This window comes from Salmo salar, chromosome ssa09 (assembly GCF_905237065.1).
Source record: "Salmo salar chromosome ssa09, Ssal_v3.1, whole genome shotgun sequence".
Classification (NCBI taxonomy): Eukaryota; Metazoa; Chordata; class Actinopteri; order Salmoniformes; family Salmonidae; genus Salmo; species Salmo salar.
The window spans coordinates 67,164,277-67,182,417 of NC_059450.1; the positions used below are offsets into that span (position 1 = coordinate 67,164,277).

An 18,141-nucleotide genomic window follows, 5' to 3' on the forward strand; every position below is an offset into this window, starting at 1 on the left:
TGTTCATGAGGCCTGATATAGACCCTAGCAGACCGTCCAGGCCTGTAGAAAAGTGCAGCAGGGAGCTCTGGAGGTAGGGGCAGAGGGTGGAACGGGCCAGCTCCCTCACCGCCCCCAGCAGAACAGAGTAAGCCCTCTGGTTCTGGGCCAGCCTGGCACGGTTCTCCAGGCCCCGCCACAGCTCCAGACGGGTGGCCGCGCTGGGTAAGGACAGGGCTGTGCTGTTGGGCCGCGGAGGGGAGAAGTCTGGGTCACTGAACGGCGGGCCCAGGTAGGATAACTGAGGGAGGGAAAGGGGGGATGGGAGGAGTAACAGGAGGAGGAGATGGAGGATGAGCAGAGGGGGGAAAGAGGCAGTCAAGAGCGGGTATGGAAAGAGGGAGTGGGAGGGAGAGAAGGAATATTTAATCCAACATATGAATTCAGAGTCTGGGTGCCAGTCTGTTTCTGTTTTAGCAAACTCACCATGACAAAGACCAAGGGATTGGCTGGAGCAGAAACAGAATGGAACCAGGCTTCTCAGATATGTGTTGAATTCAAACACTTGTGGAATGAAACATTGACATGCTTCAAGATAAATGTTCTTCAACACAGTATCTATATACAGTCACAGTACTCACATAGGTGTCCTTTATCTCTCTCAGCTGATGCTCCAGGTACTTGGTCAGCTCATACGTCCTCTCAATCGAAGTCCTCTCATTGGACAGGCTGAAGGAGGGGTCTGGGACCTGGACCGATGTCACGGCTGCAGCCAATAGCAGGACGCGCTGAATGTGAAGGACTGGGGAAGAAACCAATCAGAGGATAAGATCAGTATTTGTTGAAGATTAAAACCACACAAGGCGTTGTATTCGTGTACTATCAACAGTCATAGAATTATAATATCACCGAGGTATTTCAATTGGCAGAATTTTACCTTATTTAATCTGCAACTTGCTGTCTATCAGCACTCTCAACATCACCTTGTTACCATGACAATCAAACTCAACTTCGATAAGAGCACCTTCAAAATATTTATGAGAATTTCAACAATTTTCCCGTGTATTTCTTTGTCTCTATGGTGATAGCCTTGTCTGTTTAAATATTGGCAAATCTAAGTAATCTAACTGCCAATAAAGCGTTTCCGCTAAAATCTAATTTTAGAAGTTCTGGCCGTCTAATGTTTTCTCTGGGCTCAAATAAAACGTCGCTCATGACTTGGTACATAGTGTTCACTACCACATCACCATGACTAGCTCCATAGTGTTCACTACTACATCACCATGACTAGCTCCATAGTGTTCACTACCACATCACCATGACTAGCTTCATAGTGTTCACTACCACATCACCATGACTAGCTCCATAGTGTTCACTACCACATCACCATGACTAGCTTCATAGTGTTCACTACTACATCACCATGACTAGCTTCATAGTGTTCACTACTACATCACCATGACTAGCTCCATAGTGTTCACTACCACATCACCATGACTAGCTCCATAGTGTTCACTACCACATCACCATGACTAGCTTCATAGCGTTCACTACTACATCACCATGACTAGCTTCATAGTGTTCACTACTACATCACCATGACTAGCTCCATAGTGTTCACTACCACTACCACATCACCATGACTAGCTTCATAGTGTTCACTACCACATCACCATGACTAGCTCCATAGTGTTCACTACCACATCACCATGACCAGCTCCATAGTGTTCACTACCACTACTACATCACCATGACTAGCTCCATAGTGTTCACTACCACATCACCATGACTAGCTCCATAGTGTTCACTACCACTACTACATCACCATGACTAGCTCCATAGTGTTCACTACTACATCACCATGACTAGCTCCATAGTATCACTACCACATCACCATGACTAGCTCCATAGTGTTCACTACCACATCACCATGACTAGCTCCATAGTGTTCACTACTACATCACCATGACTAGCTCCATAGTGTTCACTACCACATCACCATGACTAGCTCCATAGTGTTCACTACTACATCACCATGACTAGCTCCATAGTGTTCACTACCACATCACCATGACTAGCTCCATAGTGTTCACTACTACATCACCATGACTAGCTCCATAGTGTTCACTACCACATCACCATGACTAGCTCCATAGTGTTCACTACTACATCACCATGACTAGCTCCATAGTGTTCACTACTACATCACCATGACTAGCTCCATAGTGTTCACTACCACATCACCATGACTAGCTTCATAGTGTTCACTACCACATCACCATGACTAGCTCCATAGTGTTCACTACCACATCACCATGACTAGCTTCATAGTGTTCACTACTACATCACCATGACTAGCTTCATAGTGTTCACTACTACATCACCATGACTAGCTCCATAGTGTTCACTACCACATCACCATGACTAGCTCCATAGTGTTCACTACCACATCACCATGACTAGCTTCATAGTGTTCACTACTACATCACCATGACTAGCTTCATAGTGTTCACTACTACATCACCATGACTAGCTCCATAGTGTTCACTACCACATCACCATGACCAGCTCCATAGTGTTCACTACCACTACTACATCACCATGACTAGCTCCATAGTGTTCACTACCACATAACCATGACTAGCTCCATAGTGTTCACTACCACTACTACATCACCATGACTAGCTCCATAGTGTTCACTACTACATCACCATGACTAGCTCCATAGTATCACTACCACATCACCATGACTAGCTCCATAGTGTTCACTACCACATCACCATGACTAGCTCCATAGTATCACTACCACATCACCATGACTAGCTCCATAGTGTTCATAACCACATCACCATGACTAGCTCCATAGTGTTCATAACCACATCACCATGACTAGCTCCATAGTATCACTACCACATCACCATGACCAGCTCCATAGTGTTCATAACCACATCACCATGACTAGCTCCATAGTGTTCACTACCACATCACCATGACTAGCTCCATAGTGTTCATAACCACATCACCATGACTAGCTCCATAGTGTTCACTACCACATCACCATGACTAGCTCCATAGTGTTCACTACCACTACTACATCACCATGACCAGCTCCATAGTGTTCACTACCACATCACCATGACTAGCTCCATAGTGTTCACTACCACTACTACATCACCATGACCAGCTCCATAGTGTTCACTACCACATCACCATGACTAGCTCCATAGTGTTCACTACCACATCACCATGACTAGCTCCATAGTATCACAACCACATCACCATGACTAGCTCCATAGTGTTCATAACCACATCACCATGACTAGCTCCATAGTGTTCATAACCACATCACCATGACTAGCTCCAATGTGTTCACTACCACATCACCATGACTAGCTCCATAGTGTTCATAACCACATCACCATGACTAGCTCCATAGTGTTCACTACCACATCACCATGACTAGCTCCATAGTGTTCACTACCACATCACCATGACTAGCTCCATAGTATCACTACCACATCACCATGACTAGCTCCATAGTGTTCATAACCACATCACCATGACTAGCTCCATAGTGTTCATAACCACATCACCATGACTAGCTCCATAGTGTTCATAACCACATCACCATGACTAGCTCCATAGTGTTCACTACCACATCACCATGACTAGCTCCATAGTGTTCACTACCACATCACCATGACTAGCTCCATAGTGTTCACTACCACTACTACATCACCATGACTAGCTCCATAGTGTTCACTACTACATCACCATGACTAGCTCCATAGTATCACTACCACATCACCATGACTAGCTCCATAGTGTTCACTACCACATCACCATGACTAGCTCCATAGTATCACTACCACATCACCATGACTAGCTCCATAGTGTTCATAACCACATCACCATGACTAGCTCCATAGTGTTCACAACCACATCACCATGACTAGCTCCATAGTGTTCACTACCACATCACCATGACTAGCTCCATAGTGTTCACTACCACTACTACATCACCATGACCAGCTCCATAGTGTTCACTACCACATCACCATGACTAGCTTCATAGTGTTCACTACCACATCACCATGACTAGCTCCATAGTGTTCACTACCACATCACCATGACTAGCTTCATAGTGTTCACTACCACATCACCATGACTAGCTCCATAGTGTTCACTACCACATCACCATGACTAGCTCCATAGTGTTCACTACCACATCACCATGACTAGCTCCATAGTGTTCACAACAACATCACCATGACTAGCTCCATAGTGTTCATAACCACATCACCATGACTAGCTCCATAGTGTTCACTACCACATCACCATGACTAGCTCCATAGTGTTCACAACCACATCACCATGACTAGCTCCATAGTGTTCACTAACCACATCACCATGACTAGCTCCATAGTGTTCACTACCACATCACCATGACTAGCTCCATAGTGTTCATACCACACCACATCACCATGACTAGCTCCATAGTGTTCACTACCACATCACCATGACTAGCTCCATAGTGTTCACTCCCACTACTACATCACCATGACCAGCTCCATAGCATTCACTACCACATCACCATGACTAGCTCCATAGTGTTCACTACCACTACTACATCACCATGACCAGCTCCATAGTGTTCACTACCACATCACCATGACTAGCTCCATAGTGTTCACTACCACATCACCATGACTAGCTCCATAGTATCACAACCACATCACCATGACTAGCTCCATAGTGTTCATAACCACATCACCATGACTAGCTCCATAGTGTTCATAACCACATCACCATGACTAGCTCCATAGTGTTCACTACCACATCACCATGACTAGCTCCATAGTGTTCATAACCACATCACCATGACTAGCTCCATAGTGTTCACTACCACATCACCATGACTAGCTCCATAGTATCACTACCACATCACCATGACTAGCTCCATAGTATCACTACCACATCACCATGACTAGCTCCATAGTGTTCATAACCACATCACCATGACTAGCTCCATAGTGTTCACAACCACATCACCATGACTAGCTCCATAGTGTTCACTACCACATCACCATGACTAGCTCCATAGTGTTCATAACCACATCACCATGACTAGCTCCATAGTGTTCACTACCACATCACCATGACTAGCTCCATAGTGTTCACTACCACATCACCATGACTAGCTCCATAGTGTTCACTACAACATCACCATGACTAGCTCCATAGTGTTCACTACCACATCACCATGACTAGCTCCATAGTGTTCACTAACGCTACCAAATCACCATAAATAGCTCCATAGTGTTCACTACCACTACTACATCACCATGACCAGCTCCATAGTGTTCAATACCACATCACCATGACTAGCTCCATAGTGTTCACTACCACTACCACATCACCATGACTAGCTCCATAGTATCACTACCACATCACCATGACTAGCTCCATAGTATTCACTACTACATCACCATGACTTGCTACATAGTATTCACTACCACTACTACATCACCATGACTTGCTCCATAGTATTCACTACCACTACTACATCACCATGACTTGCTCCATAGTGTTCACTACCACATCACCATGACTAGCTCCATTGTGTTCACTACCACATCACCATGACTAGCTCCATAGTATTCACTACTACATCACCATGACTAGCTCCATAGTATTCACTACCTCATCACCATGACTTGCTCCATAGTATTCACTACCACTACCACATCACCATGACTTGCTCCATAGTGTTCACTACCACATCACCATGACTAGCTCCATTGTGTTCACTACCACATCACCATGACTAGCTCCATAGTATTCACTACTACATCACCATGACTTGCTCCATAGTGTTCACTACCTCATCACCATGACTTGCTCCATAGTGTTCACTACCACATCACCATGACTAGCTCCATTGTGTTCACTACCACATCACCATGTCTAGCTCCATAGTGTTCACTACCACATCACCATGACTAGCTCCATAGTATCAATACCACATCACCATGACTAGCTCCATAGTGTTCACTACTACATCACCATGACTAGCTCCATAGTGTTCACTACTACATCACCGTGACTAGCTCCATAGTATTCACTACCTCATCACCATGACTAGCTCCATAGTGTTCACTACCTCATCACCATGACTAGCTCCATTGTGTTCACTACCACATCACCATGACTAGCTCCATAGTATTCACTACCACTACCACATCACCTTGACTAGCTCCATAGTATTCACTACCTCATCACCATGACTAGCTCCATAGTATTCACTACCACATCACCATGACTAGCTCCATAGTGTTCACTACCAAATCACCATGACTAGCTCCATAGTTTTCACTACCACATCACCATGACCAGCTCCATAGTGTACCCTACCACTACTACATCACCATGACTAGCTCCATAGTGTTCACAACCACATCACCATGACTAGCTCCATTGTGTTCACAACCACATCACCATGACTAGCTCCATAGTGTTCACTACCACATCACCATGACTAGCTCCATAGTGTTCACTACCACATCACCATGACTAGCTCCATAGTGTTCACTACCACATCACCATGACTAGCTCCATAGTGTTCACTGCCACGTCACCATGACTAGCTCCATAGTGTTCACTACTACATCACCATGACTAGCTCCATAGTGTTCACTACCACATCACCATGACTAGCTCCATAGTGTTCACTACCACATCACCATGACTAGCTCCATAGTGTTCACTACTACATCACCATGACTAGCTCCATAGTGTTCACTACCACATCACCATGACTAGCTCCATAGTGTTCACTACCACATCACCATGACTAGCTCCATAGTATTCACTACCACTACCACATCACCTTGACTAGCTCCATAGTATTCACTACCTCATCACCATGACTAGCTCCATAGTGTTCACTTCCACATCACCATGACTAGCTCCATAGTATTCACTACCACTACCACATCACCTTGACTAGCTCCATAGTATTCACTACCTCATCACCATGACTTGCTCCATAGTGTTCACTACCACATCACCATGACTAGCTCCATTGTGTTCACTACCACATCACCATGACTAGCTCCATAGTATTCACTACCTCATCACCATGACTTGCTCCATAGTGTTCACTACCACATCACCATGACTAGCTCCATAGTGTTCACTACTACATCACCGTGACTAGCTCCATAGTATTCACTACCTCATCACCATGACTAGCTCCATAGTGTTCACTACCTCATCACCATGACTAGCTCCATTGTGTTCACTACCACATCACCATGACTAGCTCCATAGTATTCACTACCACTACCACATCACCTTGACTAGCTCCATAGTATTCACTACCTCATCACCATGACTAGCTCCATAGTATTCACTACCACATCACCATGACTAGCTCCATAGTGTTCACTACTACATCACCATGACTAGCTCCATAGCCATAGCTATAGCCATAGAATTCCAGTCACTGTGCTAACGCAAGTTAGCATTGGCTCGCAAACTATCTCGAACTTCCTTCTTGCTGGACACAGAGACATAACAACGTTATCCACGAGTTCATCTGACTCTGGGTAAGTAGATAAAGAGCTTCATTCCAAAATCCTGAAGTATCCCTTTAAAATGAAATCTTAAAAGGGATTACATTAGATGTTTTTCCTGTCGATCTACACAACCTACTGCACATTTTCAAAGTGAAAGAAAAATGCTGAAAGGTCCCGCTAATTGGATAGTCGGGATTTTCCATCAGTGGCTGCTCTGTAGATGACCTCAAACTTTCTTTCACTTTGTAAGTTGTGTAGATCTGTAGGGAAAAACATCAAACGTAATCCCTTTTTAGACGTCATTTTAACGGCAGCAAAATGTGAAGACTGTGCAAGGGGTGTGTGGACTTTCACTGGGCACTGTATATGTGTATTTGTGTAAGTGTGCGTTTGTAGTGAACGCATGCCTTTGTCTCTTATGTTCCTTCATTTGCTTGCGTTTAGGTTGGTGTTGTAAAAGTGTTTATGTGGTATGTGAGTGTTTGTCAATTTCCATTCGTACGCATATGTGCATGATTATGTGTTGTTTGTATTTGATATACATCGGTGTGTGTGCTTAAAGTTAGTCGTGCGTGCCTGCTTATATGAGAGCGTGTACATTATAGCATGTGTGTGTGTGATGTGTGTGTCTTGGAAGCGACCAAGGGGGGCTAATGTGCGGACCCTTTTAAGGCCCTCTCTTCCAGCACCACACAGGGAAAATGGTGGCCAAATGATCTGTGTCAATGGCGGAGAGCTCAGTGCCTGTCCACTTCCCTGTCCTGTATAGCCACTGAGAGACAGAGTACACACAGAGACCCCTCTTCCCCTGTCTGTCTGTCTGTCTGTCTGTCTGTCTGTCTGTCTGTCTGTCTGTCTGTCTGTCTGTCTGTCTGTCTGTCTGTCTGTCTGTCTGTCTGTCTGTCTGTCTGTCTGTCTGTCTGTCTGTCTGTCTGTCTGTCTGTCTACCCCCAGGACCTCCCACAAATTCTCATTGTATCCATTTTTCTCTCTCTTTCCATCTCTTTCTCCATCTTGTTGCCACACACCTCTCTTCCCTCTCTCGTATTCACTTTTGCCCATTGCTTTCCAATAACCTTTTCGTCCTCCCTATACTCGTTCTCTTTTTGCATTCCTCCACCATGCATGTTTCCTTCATGGTCTCTGTCTCTCTCTGTCTTCCAGGCTGACAGGCAGACAGACAGCAAGGCATGGTTCTGTGTAATTATGGGTCTTAAACAAGCTGCTGTTCAACAGGTGTGAAATATGTTCTGTACAGGATGTGTTCCCACATCCATCCATCCATCCCCCTCCTCCTCTCTCTGTATATCCAATCCATCTCTCTCTCTCCTTCTCCCTCACTCTCTCTCTCAACCCCTTCTTCCACTCTGTCTAATGTCTTTCTCAATCCTGCATTATCCCTCTTTGTTTCTCATTTCCTCTCTTCCTTTCTGTCCCTCTTCCTATCTATGTGTAGAAAGTCTCTGGGTTCTTGGTTCTCTGCCTTTCCTCTCCTTCTCCTCCTTTACTCCCCCTCTCTTTCTTCTCTTCTTCGGAAGTCTCTTATCAGTTTTTAGTGTTCTCTCTCTCACTCTATCACTCCGTCTTTTCACTCCCTCTTTCTTCCCTCCATCATGTTGCCCCAGTGGACACCTTGTTCCTCTCAGAACTAACTAAACATGTCAGGACCTAAAAGAGTCAACACCATTTTCCGCCACAGAAGAGACTTCCTAACGTCATCACTTTCAACATATTACTCCTTAACGCGCCTTAACACCTTTCATCTGAATGAATTGAACAGTTACAGCGAAACACGTCGACTCCTTTCAATCACAAAACCTCAACACCCGACACACCTTAATCTTTCGAACTAAACTCAGCAGCTCACCAACTCTCCCTTGGAACTTGGACAGATACAGTACAGACACAGGTAAAAACAACACTTCTAAAAACACCTCGACTCCTTCCTTTTTACTCTCAACTTTCTTTTACTCTGAACACCGAAACCAACTCTGAGACTACCCTTTCTACAGAAATGACCGAATCTAGGTAACTTCCAAACACACAGCTGGTACACTTGACTTTGCATGTGTTTTAATGCTAAACACAATGCAGTCTGACCGAATGCCATTTTGATGCAGAGGCGTCTTCTGTAGAATGAGAATTTTACTGTGGATGATAAAGGTTATGATAACCTACAGCCAAAGCCCTCAGTCTTCTGTTCAGGGAGCAGGGAGCAGTACCTGGCAGTAAGAACACTAGGAACACACTCCACAGGCCAGCGTGAAGCCAGAACATTCTCACAGGGGAAATGATATTACAGCAACACAGGATTCCTCATGATCTTTGTGTGTGTGTGTGTGTGTGTGTGTGTGCCTACACAGTTCTCCATTCTCTAAATCGTGTTAGATTGATCTATCTTGATCTATCGTTTGATCGCGGATCTACATTTAAAACGTTGCACAATCTTATGGCTGCCAGCTGTAAGACAACGTTTATGGGACTTGATATGAAGTTAAGCGTTGAGGTTTCACTCATGGTTTCAAGTCTGGGGTCGGTTGGGATTCAAGATTGGGGTTAGGGTTCAAAGTTTAAAGTCAGGGCACAGGGGCCGGTCTTCGTGGACATGCAATCAGCTATATGTATGATGACATTAGATCACATAGGACTGGATGGAAGGCTGTCCTGCGCTTGCTGGTTAGCATATTTACTGTCATCTGGCTAACATATACCAGACGGGCAGGGACCGAGGCACGGCGAAGCATGGGTCCATGCTATAATGGATTATACACATCTCAGACATATTCAACAGGACTTTCTATATTCTGTTCTGTTCGATTCGATTCTGTTATATTCTGGTATTTTCTATTCTGTTCTGTTCTATTCTGTTCAATTCTGTTCTGTTCTATTCTGTTCTATTCTGTTCTATTCTGTTAAATTCTGTTCTATTCTATTCTGTTCAATTCTGTTCTATTCTGTTAAATTCTATTCTGTTCTATTCTGTTCAATTCTTTTCTATTCTGTTCTGTTCTGTTCTATTCTGTTCTATTCTCTTAAATTCTATTCTGTTCTATTCTGTTAAATTCTGTTCTATTCTGTTCTATTGTGTTCTATTCTGTTAAATTCTATTCTGTTCTATTATGTTCTGTTCTATTCTGTTCTATTCTGTTCTATTCTGTTCTATTTGTTAAATTCTATTATGTTAATTATGTTCTGTTCTATTATGTTCTATTCTATTCTGTTCTATTCTGTTCTATCAATCCTGAAATCCTGATTTAGTACCTGAGGAAAAGTCTATTTCACCATAAAATAAGGCAGTTTTGTGCACGCACACACACACACACACACACACACACACACACACACACACACACACACACACACACACACACACACACACACACACACACACACACACACACACACACACACACAATGGTACCCTGGCTGGCTGGACAGTAACATGCGTATAGGCCGCAGGGAGGGAGGGGGAGGGGTAGCCAGGGTCAGGGTCGATGTTGTGTGCCTGCGTACAGTTAAGAGCACAGATTTATGTGCAGTCTGTACTTAATCAAACGTGCATTCCTTTACTAACTCAACACACACACACACACACATCACATATGCACACACATGGACACACGAACACACACAAGGACCAATGCACCCATCTTTTGAAACCCATGTGCAGTGCCTTTAGAAAGTAATCATACCATTTCACTTATTCCACATTTTGTTGTGTTACTGCCTGCATTCAAAATGGATTAAATTGATTTGTTTCTCTCTCCCATCTACACACAGTACCCCATAATGACAAAGTGAAAACATGCTTTTAGAAATGTCAGCAAATTTATTGAAAATGAAATATCTTGTTTACATAAGTATTCACACCCCTTAGTCAATACACGTTCAAATTTTTGGCAGAGATTACAGCTGTGAGTCTTTCTGGGTAAGTCTCTAAGAGCTTTGCACACCTGGATTGTACAATATTTTACTATTACTCTTTTCAAAATTCTTCAAGCTCTGTCAAAATGGTTGTTGATCATTTCTAGACAACCATTTTCAAGTCTTGCCATAGATTTGAAATCAGATTTAAGTCAAAATTGTAACTCGGTCACTCAGGAACCTTCACTGTCTTCTTGGTAAGCAACCACAGTGTAGATTTGGCCTTGTGTTTTAGTTATTGTCCTTAGTGTCTGGTGGAAAGCAGTCTGAACCAGGTATTCCTCTAGGATTTTGCCTGCGCTTAGCTCCATTCCATTTGTTTTTAATCCTGAAAAGCTCCATGGTCCTTAACAATTACAGGCATATCCGTAACATGATGCAGCCACCACTATGCTTAAAAATATAAGGAGCAGTACTCCTTAATGTGGTGCATTGGATTTGCCACAAACATAACACTTTGCAATCAGGACAAAAAGTGACTTGCTTTGCCACATTTTTTGCAGTTTTACTTGAGTGCCTTACTGCAAACAGGATGCATGTTTGAAATATTTGCATTCTGTACAGGCTTCTTTCTTCTCACTCTGTCAATTAGGTTAGTATTGTGGAGTAACTACAATGTTGTTGACCCATCATCAGTTTTCTCCTATCACAGCCATTAAACTCTGTCACTGCTTCAAAGTCACCATTGGCCTCATGGTGAAATCCCTGAACGGTTTCCTTCCTCTCCGGTGACTGAGTTGGGAAGGACGCCTGTATCTTTGTAGTGACTGGGTGTATTGATACACCATCCAATGTGTAATTAATAACTTCACCATGCTCAGAGCGATATTCAATGTCTGCTATTTACATTTTTACCCATCAGCCAATAGGTGCTCTTCTTTGCGAGGCATTGTAAAACCTCCCTGGTCTTTGTAGTTGAATCTCTGTTTGAAATTCACTGCTCGACTGAGGGACCTTACACATAATGTTGTGGGGTACAGAAATTAGGTAGTCAATCAAAAATCATGTTAAACACTATTATGCTAAGCAACTTATTATGTGACTTGCTAAGCACATGTTTACTCCTGAACTTATTTAAGCTTGCCATAGAAAAGGGGTTGAATAATTATTGACTCGAGAGATTTCAGCATTTAATTTGTTTAAAATTTAAAAAAAAAACATAATTCCACTTTATGAGGTAATGTGTGACAAAAAAATCTACATTTAATACATTTCAAATTCAGGCTGTAATACAACAAAATGTGGGAAAAGTCAAGGGATGTGGGGAGTTTCTGAAGGCACTGTACATGTGCGTGGGCATATGCACACACTCACACACACATGTTGACGCACACACACATGCATATGCACGCATACACACACACACACACACACACACACACACACACACACACACACACACACACACACACACACACACACACACACACACACACACACACACACACACACACACCCTCTCCCCATCTCTTATCCCTGGAGATATCTTCTTGGAGTTCATATTGAAATTCTACTTGATCTACTTGGCATGGAATGCATCCTGGATTGCCAAAGAACATCAATGACAGAAAAACAAAGGGGAAATAAAGAGAGGAATAAAATATACAATGCCATTTTAGGTTTACAACAAAAACCTCAATATTTATTGCTTCCAACAAACTCTATGTGCTCGCTTTTTTATAATTGAGTTTCTCTCTTTCTCTCTTTCTGATTGTTTTTCTTTCTTTTTCTCTCCATTTGTTTAGCAGGTTGACGTTTATTGTCATGAATCTTGCCCTGGAGGCAGATCTAAGCGATTTCTGATAGAAAGCCAGCTGAAAAGTCAAAATTGGCTATATCGTAAAGATTCATGAAAACTCAAATTAGTTATTTTAGTCTTAATTTAAGGTTAGGGTTAGGCATTATGGACTCTGCGGAAATATGTATTTCATATTTATGTATTCTTATTGGTTTGTTGAATTTACATATCAAACAGGTTGTTGCTGCCATGTTATGTGATTGTCTTAGGTCTCTCTTTATGTAGTGTTGTGGTGTCTCTCTTGTCATGATGTGTGTTTTGTCCTACATTTTTTTATTTTTTTATTTTTATCTCAGCCCCCGTCCCCGCAAGAGGCCTTTTGCCTCTTGGTAGGCCGTCATTGTAAATACAAATGTGTTAGAAAATTGAAGAAAAAAAAAAGGGTCAGATCCTTAAGAGGTTTTAACTGACTTGCATAGTTAAATAAAGTTGAAAAATAAAATAAAATGAAAAATAAAAGGTGTTATACAATTGGTTACACTTGCAGATAGGGGGAGATTGCGAACGTCAATTCTTCCCAGTCTGATATTGATAAGCAAGCGGTAGGTGGCGTTCTGAAACACTAGATTCTATTTTCATATGTATAACATGTACGAGTTGACTATGTACAGTACATGTCCTGATGTGCATATATAGGTGTACGGTACCTGTTAGATATTTGGGGCATCCTGTGATGTGCTTTTGTATGTTGTATGCGAGTTAGCTAGCATGATCTACTTGTAATGGTCGCATTAGCTCCCTGCTAATTCACAGTTATTTCCATTCTAACAGACGAATCTACAGCCATCAACATACTGTTGTCCTCCACATCTAGTGTGCTTCCTTGTGTCTATCATTAAAATAAACACCAATCAACTGGGACCGCTGGCTGGGTATTCCTTTATTTAAAAACTACGCAAGAGATTTACGAAGTATGATCACATCTGTTACACCAGCTTGTGACAGATTTCTCTGGCAAGATTCATGACAATAAAAGCCAACCTGCATGTGTTTATTCCCTCTCTTATTCTCCTTCCAAGAGAAATCTGCCTTTAATTGTTCTTACTGTTGTTTTTATTACACTCTGTTCGTTCTCAGTTTTCCATCCACCGTTAACGATCAATATTAGCTTCCTCTCTGTCTCTTTCTTTCCTTCCATGTCCACTTATTGGTCCCTCTCGTTCTTTCCCTCTTTGAACCCTCAAACCTCCCTCTTCTATTTCAGTTCTCCTTTCTTCTATACCTAATTGCCTTCCTCTCTTTCTTTCTCTAATTTGCTTCCCTCATCCCTTCCATCTACCTCTTTGCATTCTTCCTTCCTTTTTTCAGAGTTTCAGACGTTCAGACTTCGGTTTCTAATTTACCTCCCCCTGCTCCGCCTAACTCCCCACCCCCGGCTTACTCTTAAAAAATAAATAAGCAAAAAAAAAAAACATACAAGAGCCTTCCATTCAATTTATCCGGTCTGTCTCTGCTTTAGAAAATCAGAGAAGGGGGAGAGGAGAGGAAGGAGGAGGGATGGGGGTCCTGAAGGAGACAGTGAGAGACAGACAGACATAAAGAGAGGGAGGTAGAGAGAAACAGAGAGGAAGAGAGGGAGCAAAGGGACTTGGATAAGAGAGAGTATGGGAAAGGCAGAGAGAGAGAGAGAGAAAGAAAGAAAGAAAGAAAGAGAGAGAGAGAGAGAGAGAGAGAGAGAGAGAGAGAGAGAGAGAGAGAGAGAGAGAGAGATGGTAAGGGCGTTTGGTGAAGCGAGGGGCCATGTTAATTTGGGAAAAATGTAAACAGCATGTGTAACTGTTCAAAGCGTGACCAACTCATTTTATATCATTCCCCCTCTCCCTCGCTCTTTCCCTCTCTCTCTTTCCCTCTGGGTGCTGCTAACTCCTGTCAATAGGGAATCTGTACTGCATTAACCCTGCAACACCACTTTCTCCTTCTCTTACTCAATCTCTTTCAATCTCTTTCCTTCTCTCACTCTCTTTTTATCTCTCCCTCTCTCACACACAAAGAGTCAAGGATGGGGTTGAGTAAAGGATGTTAAGGGTCAATCTCTCTCAATCTCTTTCATCCCTCTTTCCTTCTCTCTTTCTCTCTGCTTTCTCTTGTATTCCCTCTCTTTGCTCTAGATCCAGGCGTGGGTTTGAGCCATTGAAAAGAGTGGCTATGCTCTGGTGTCACAGCGCACGGACACAAACACTGTTATCTAAAGCCCCGACACTAATTGACCCTTACAGCCATAATATGAAGTGTGTGTGTGTGTCAGAGAGAGAAAAAGGGAGAGAGGAAGAGAGAGAGAGAGCAAGAGATGATCTATTTCACTTGCTTTGGCAATGTAAATATGTTTCCCATGCCAATAAAGACCCTTAAATTGGAATTGAGAGAGAGAGAGAGAGAGAGAGAGAGAGAGAGAGGTCAAAGGCAATATGTTTTGTTTTTTGAAGTTATGGTTTATATTCTTTGTTTGCTCAAAGTATCTGAGACAACTTGAGTTTGTTTCAAGTGCTTTAGTTAATAAAGTGATATTGAATGAGTTGTATGGGGGGGTAGTTATTTTAACCACTCTTTATTGAAGACCACCTGAAAGTGTGGGAGGGAGGGAGGGAGGGAGGGAGGGAGAATGAGAGGGAAAGAGGGAGAGAGACAGAGAGAGAAGGGGGGGGGGGGTCTTCTTCAGCCTACTATTCTTTTGTTTTAATGCTTATAGCATCATTTCGTCACACAATGTTTCACCTCCCTTTCCATTTCCCCCTTTCACAGACATGGAACAGCAGCCGCACAAGCTGTCCCAAGGGGCAGGTGTGTGTGTGTGTGTGTTCTCACACCCTGACTAACGTGAATCATGTACTTTCTCATATCAGTGACAGCTAACTAGACAAGGGCTTTAGCTGCCCCTGACCCCTCTCAACCCAAGCCATTTTTTACAATGAAGGAAACTTTCCATTCACGCACGCACACACACACACACACACACACACAGACACACTAGAACTCATTTCTACAAACTTGTAAAAACTTACATTCAGATCAAATTACCTCCTTAATGTCCTACACTGTAACTTCCTTTTTAAATAGAACAAGGACGTTTTCTAAGCGAAAATTGTATATGTTTTGATATAGATATGTCACGTCTATAAAAGGGGCCACACATTTTATCTCAGTATTTGTTCAATTTTTTTGTATCAAAATGTACAATGTGCCATTATAGCATTTCTTTGGAGGTCATTGTATTTTGTTTGTGATATCTGTAGACAAAAGTTAACCTACTATAATGATTCTGTATTGTCATATAAATGTGTTATAAGTATTTTGTTGTCTTGTGAATATGGTTATGTTATTACAAATTTCTATATTTGAGGAGGGATTTCTACACTTATCTAAAAATATTCACGATTCATATCTATTGAAATTGAATTAGAAGTTTGAGAAAAGTGGTGCAGCAAACGAGGTGCAAATTCCCCTTGTTCATCATGTTATTATTATCCAAAATATACAACTAACTGGGAACCTCTACTGTGAATAATCAAAAAATTATCAAATAACAGAAATGCCACTGGTATGCCTTGTAAAATATTAATTTGTAAAAGCCATCGGTTCAGGATATTCAAATATTAAATATCCCATAATAATAACCATTACTATACGAATTATAATAATAATCATTATAATAAATAAATACAAATTTTTATAAGAATGTTATTGTGGAAAATATTTACCCGTGATAATTCTTACTGGGACTTACCTTCAAAATGCATTTTTAATTTTCGCAATATCCTTTATTTCCTTTCGGCGCGCACTGATTAAATCAGCAAGACTTTCTCCAAAGACTACTGGACTAATTGCGTAATGATGAATTCGTATCTCTTTTGTTGATTTAACCTTTTCAAAACTTTTCTCCATAAACTTAAATTGTTCCTTGATTAGTCTAACTTGAAGTATCTTCTCTTGAAAAAAAACATTCTGAATCCTATGTCCATGGAACTTTACACTCTCTCTAATTAAACATTTGTGAATTGATCAAAAACATCGCCAACACCGAATTCTACCGGTGGGTCGCTGTTGATAAAAGCCGAGGTGTGCGCACCAAATCCGCCTGGCTGACTTTGACGGTCCGCAGACTTGACGGGTGTGTGGTCTGTGTGACAGACTGACTGACGGCGGAGGGTTTTTGTAAGGAGGGCGAAAGTTTTTCTGCCCCCCTCCTTTCCCCCCTCCCATCCTTTCCCTCCTTTCTTTAGTTATTCTCCTGGTGATTCACCAAGTTGACGCATCGGCTAAACTTGAAGGAGTCGTTGGAAGCACGAGACTCGAACTTGTCACAACTAATTTCTATCTCTGTGATTCTTCCTTTTCATCAAACATATTGTTATTTCATTCGTTTCATGCTTCATCAGGATATTTGTACATGTTAGCCTATGTCAATGGCATATAGGCTTACCTCAGCGAATTAAAACAGTCTATTTGAATTGAAGTTGAGTGAACAGGCTCTATGAATAGAGCCTGATGCGTTTGTATGTGTGTGGTCATTGTGTATTTAGGTGTGCGTGTGTTAGCCTATGTGAATGTTTGCCTGCCCCACTCCTAACTTTCCCCTTTGTGTTATATTCATTCAATTGGCATTAGCTTTGAGTTAGATTAGTCTGATCTCCTTCTCTCACCTCCACCTGTCAGTCAACATGTGCCATTGTGTACCCATAGTGTGGTCTGCGTTTGAGTGTGTGTGTGTGTGTGTGTGTGTGTGTGTGTGTGTGTGTGTGTGTGTGTGCGAGAGAGAGAGAGAGAAAGAGAGAGAGAGAATGAATGAATTGAGAGAGAGAGAGAGAGAGAGAGAGAGAGAGAGAATGAATGAATTGAGAGAGAGAGAGAGAGAGAGAGAGAGAG

General features: G+C 42.3%; 1 protein-coding gene across 1 annotated transcript in view; it reads right to left on the reverse strand.

The window, feature by feature from the left end:
- Window positions 1–17,553, reverse strand: part of LOC106611678 (uncharacterized) — an 18,650-nt gene extending 1,097 nt beyond the window's left edge. The window contains exons 1-3 of the mRNA XM_014212125.2: window positions 17,003–17,553; window positions 621–781; window positions 1–280 (exon numbers count right to left, since the gene is read on the reverse strand). The exon at window positions 1–280 is cut by the window's left edge and continues 430 nt beyond it. Of these exons, the coding sequence (XP_014067600.2) occupies window positions 1–280; window positions 621–781; window positions 17,003–17,015 (454 nt within the window). The 5' untranslated portion in view covers window positions 17,016–17,553. The remainder of the gene's footprint in view (window positions 281–620; window positions 782–17,002) is intronic.
- Window positions 17,554–18,141: the final 588 nt, after the last annotated feature.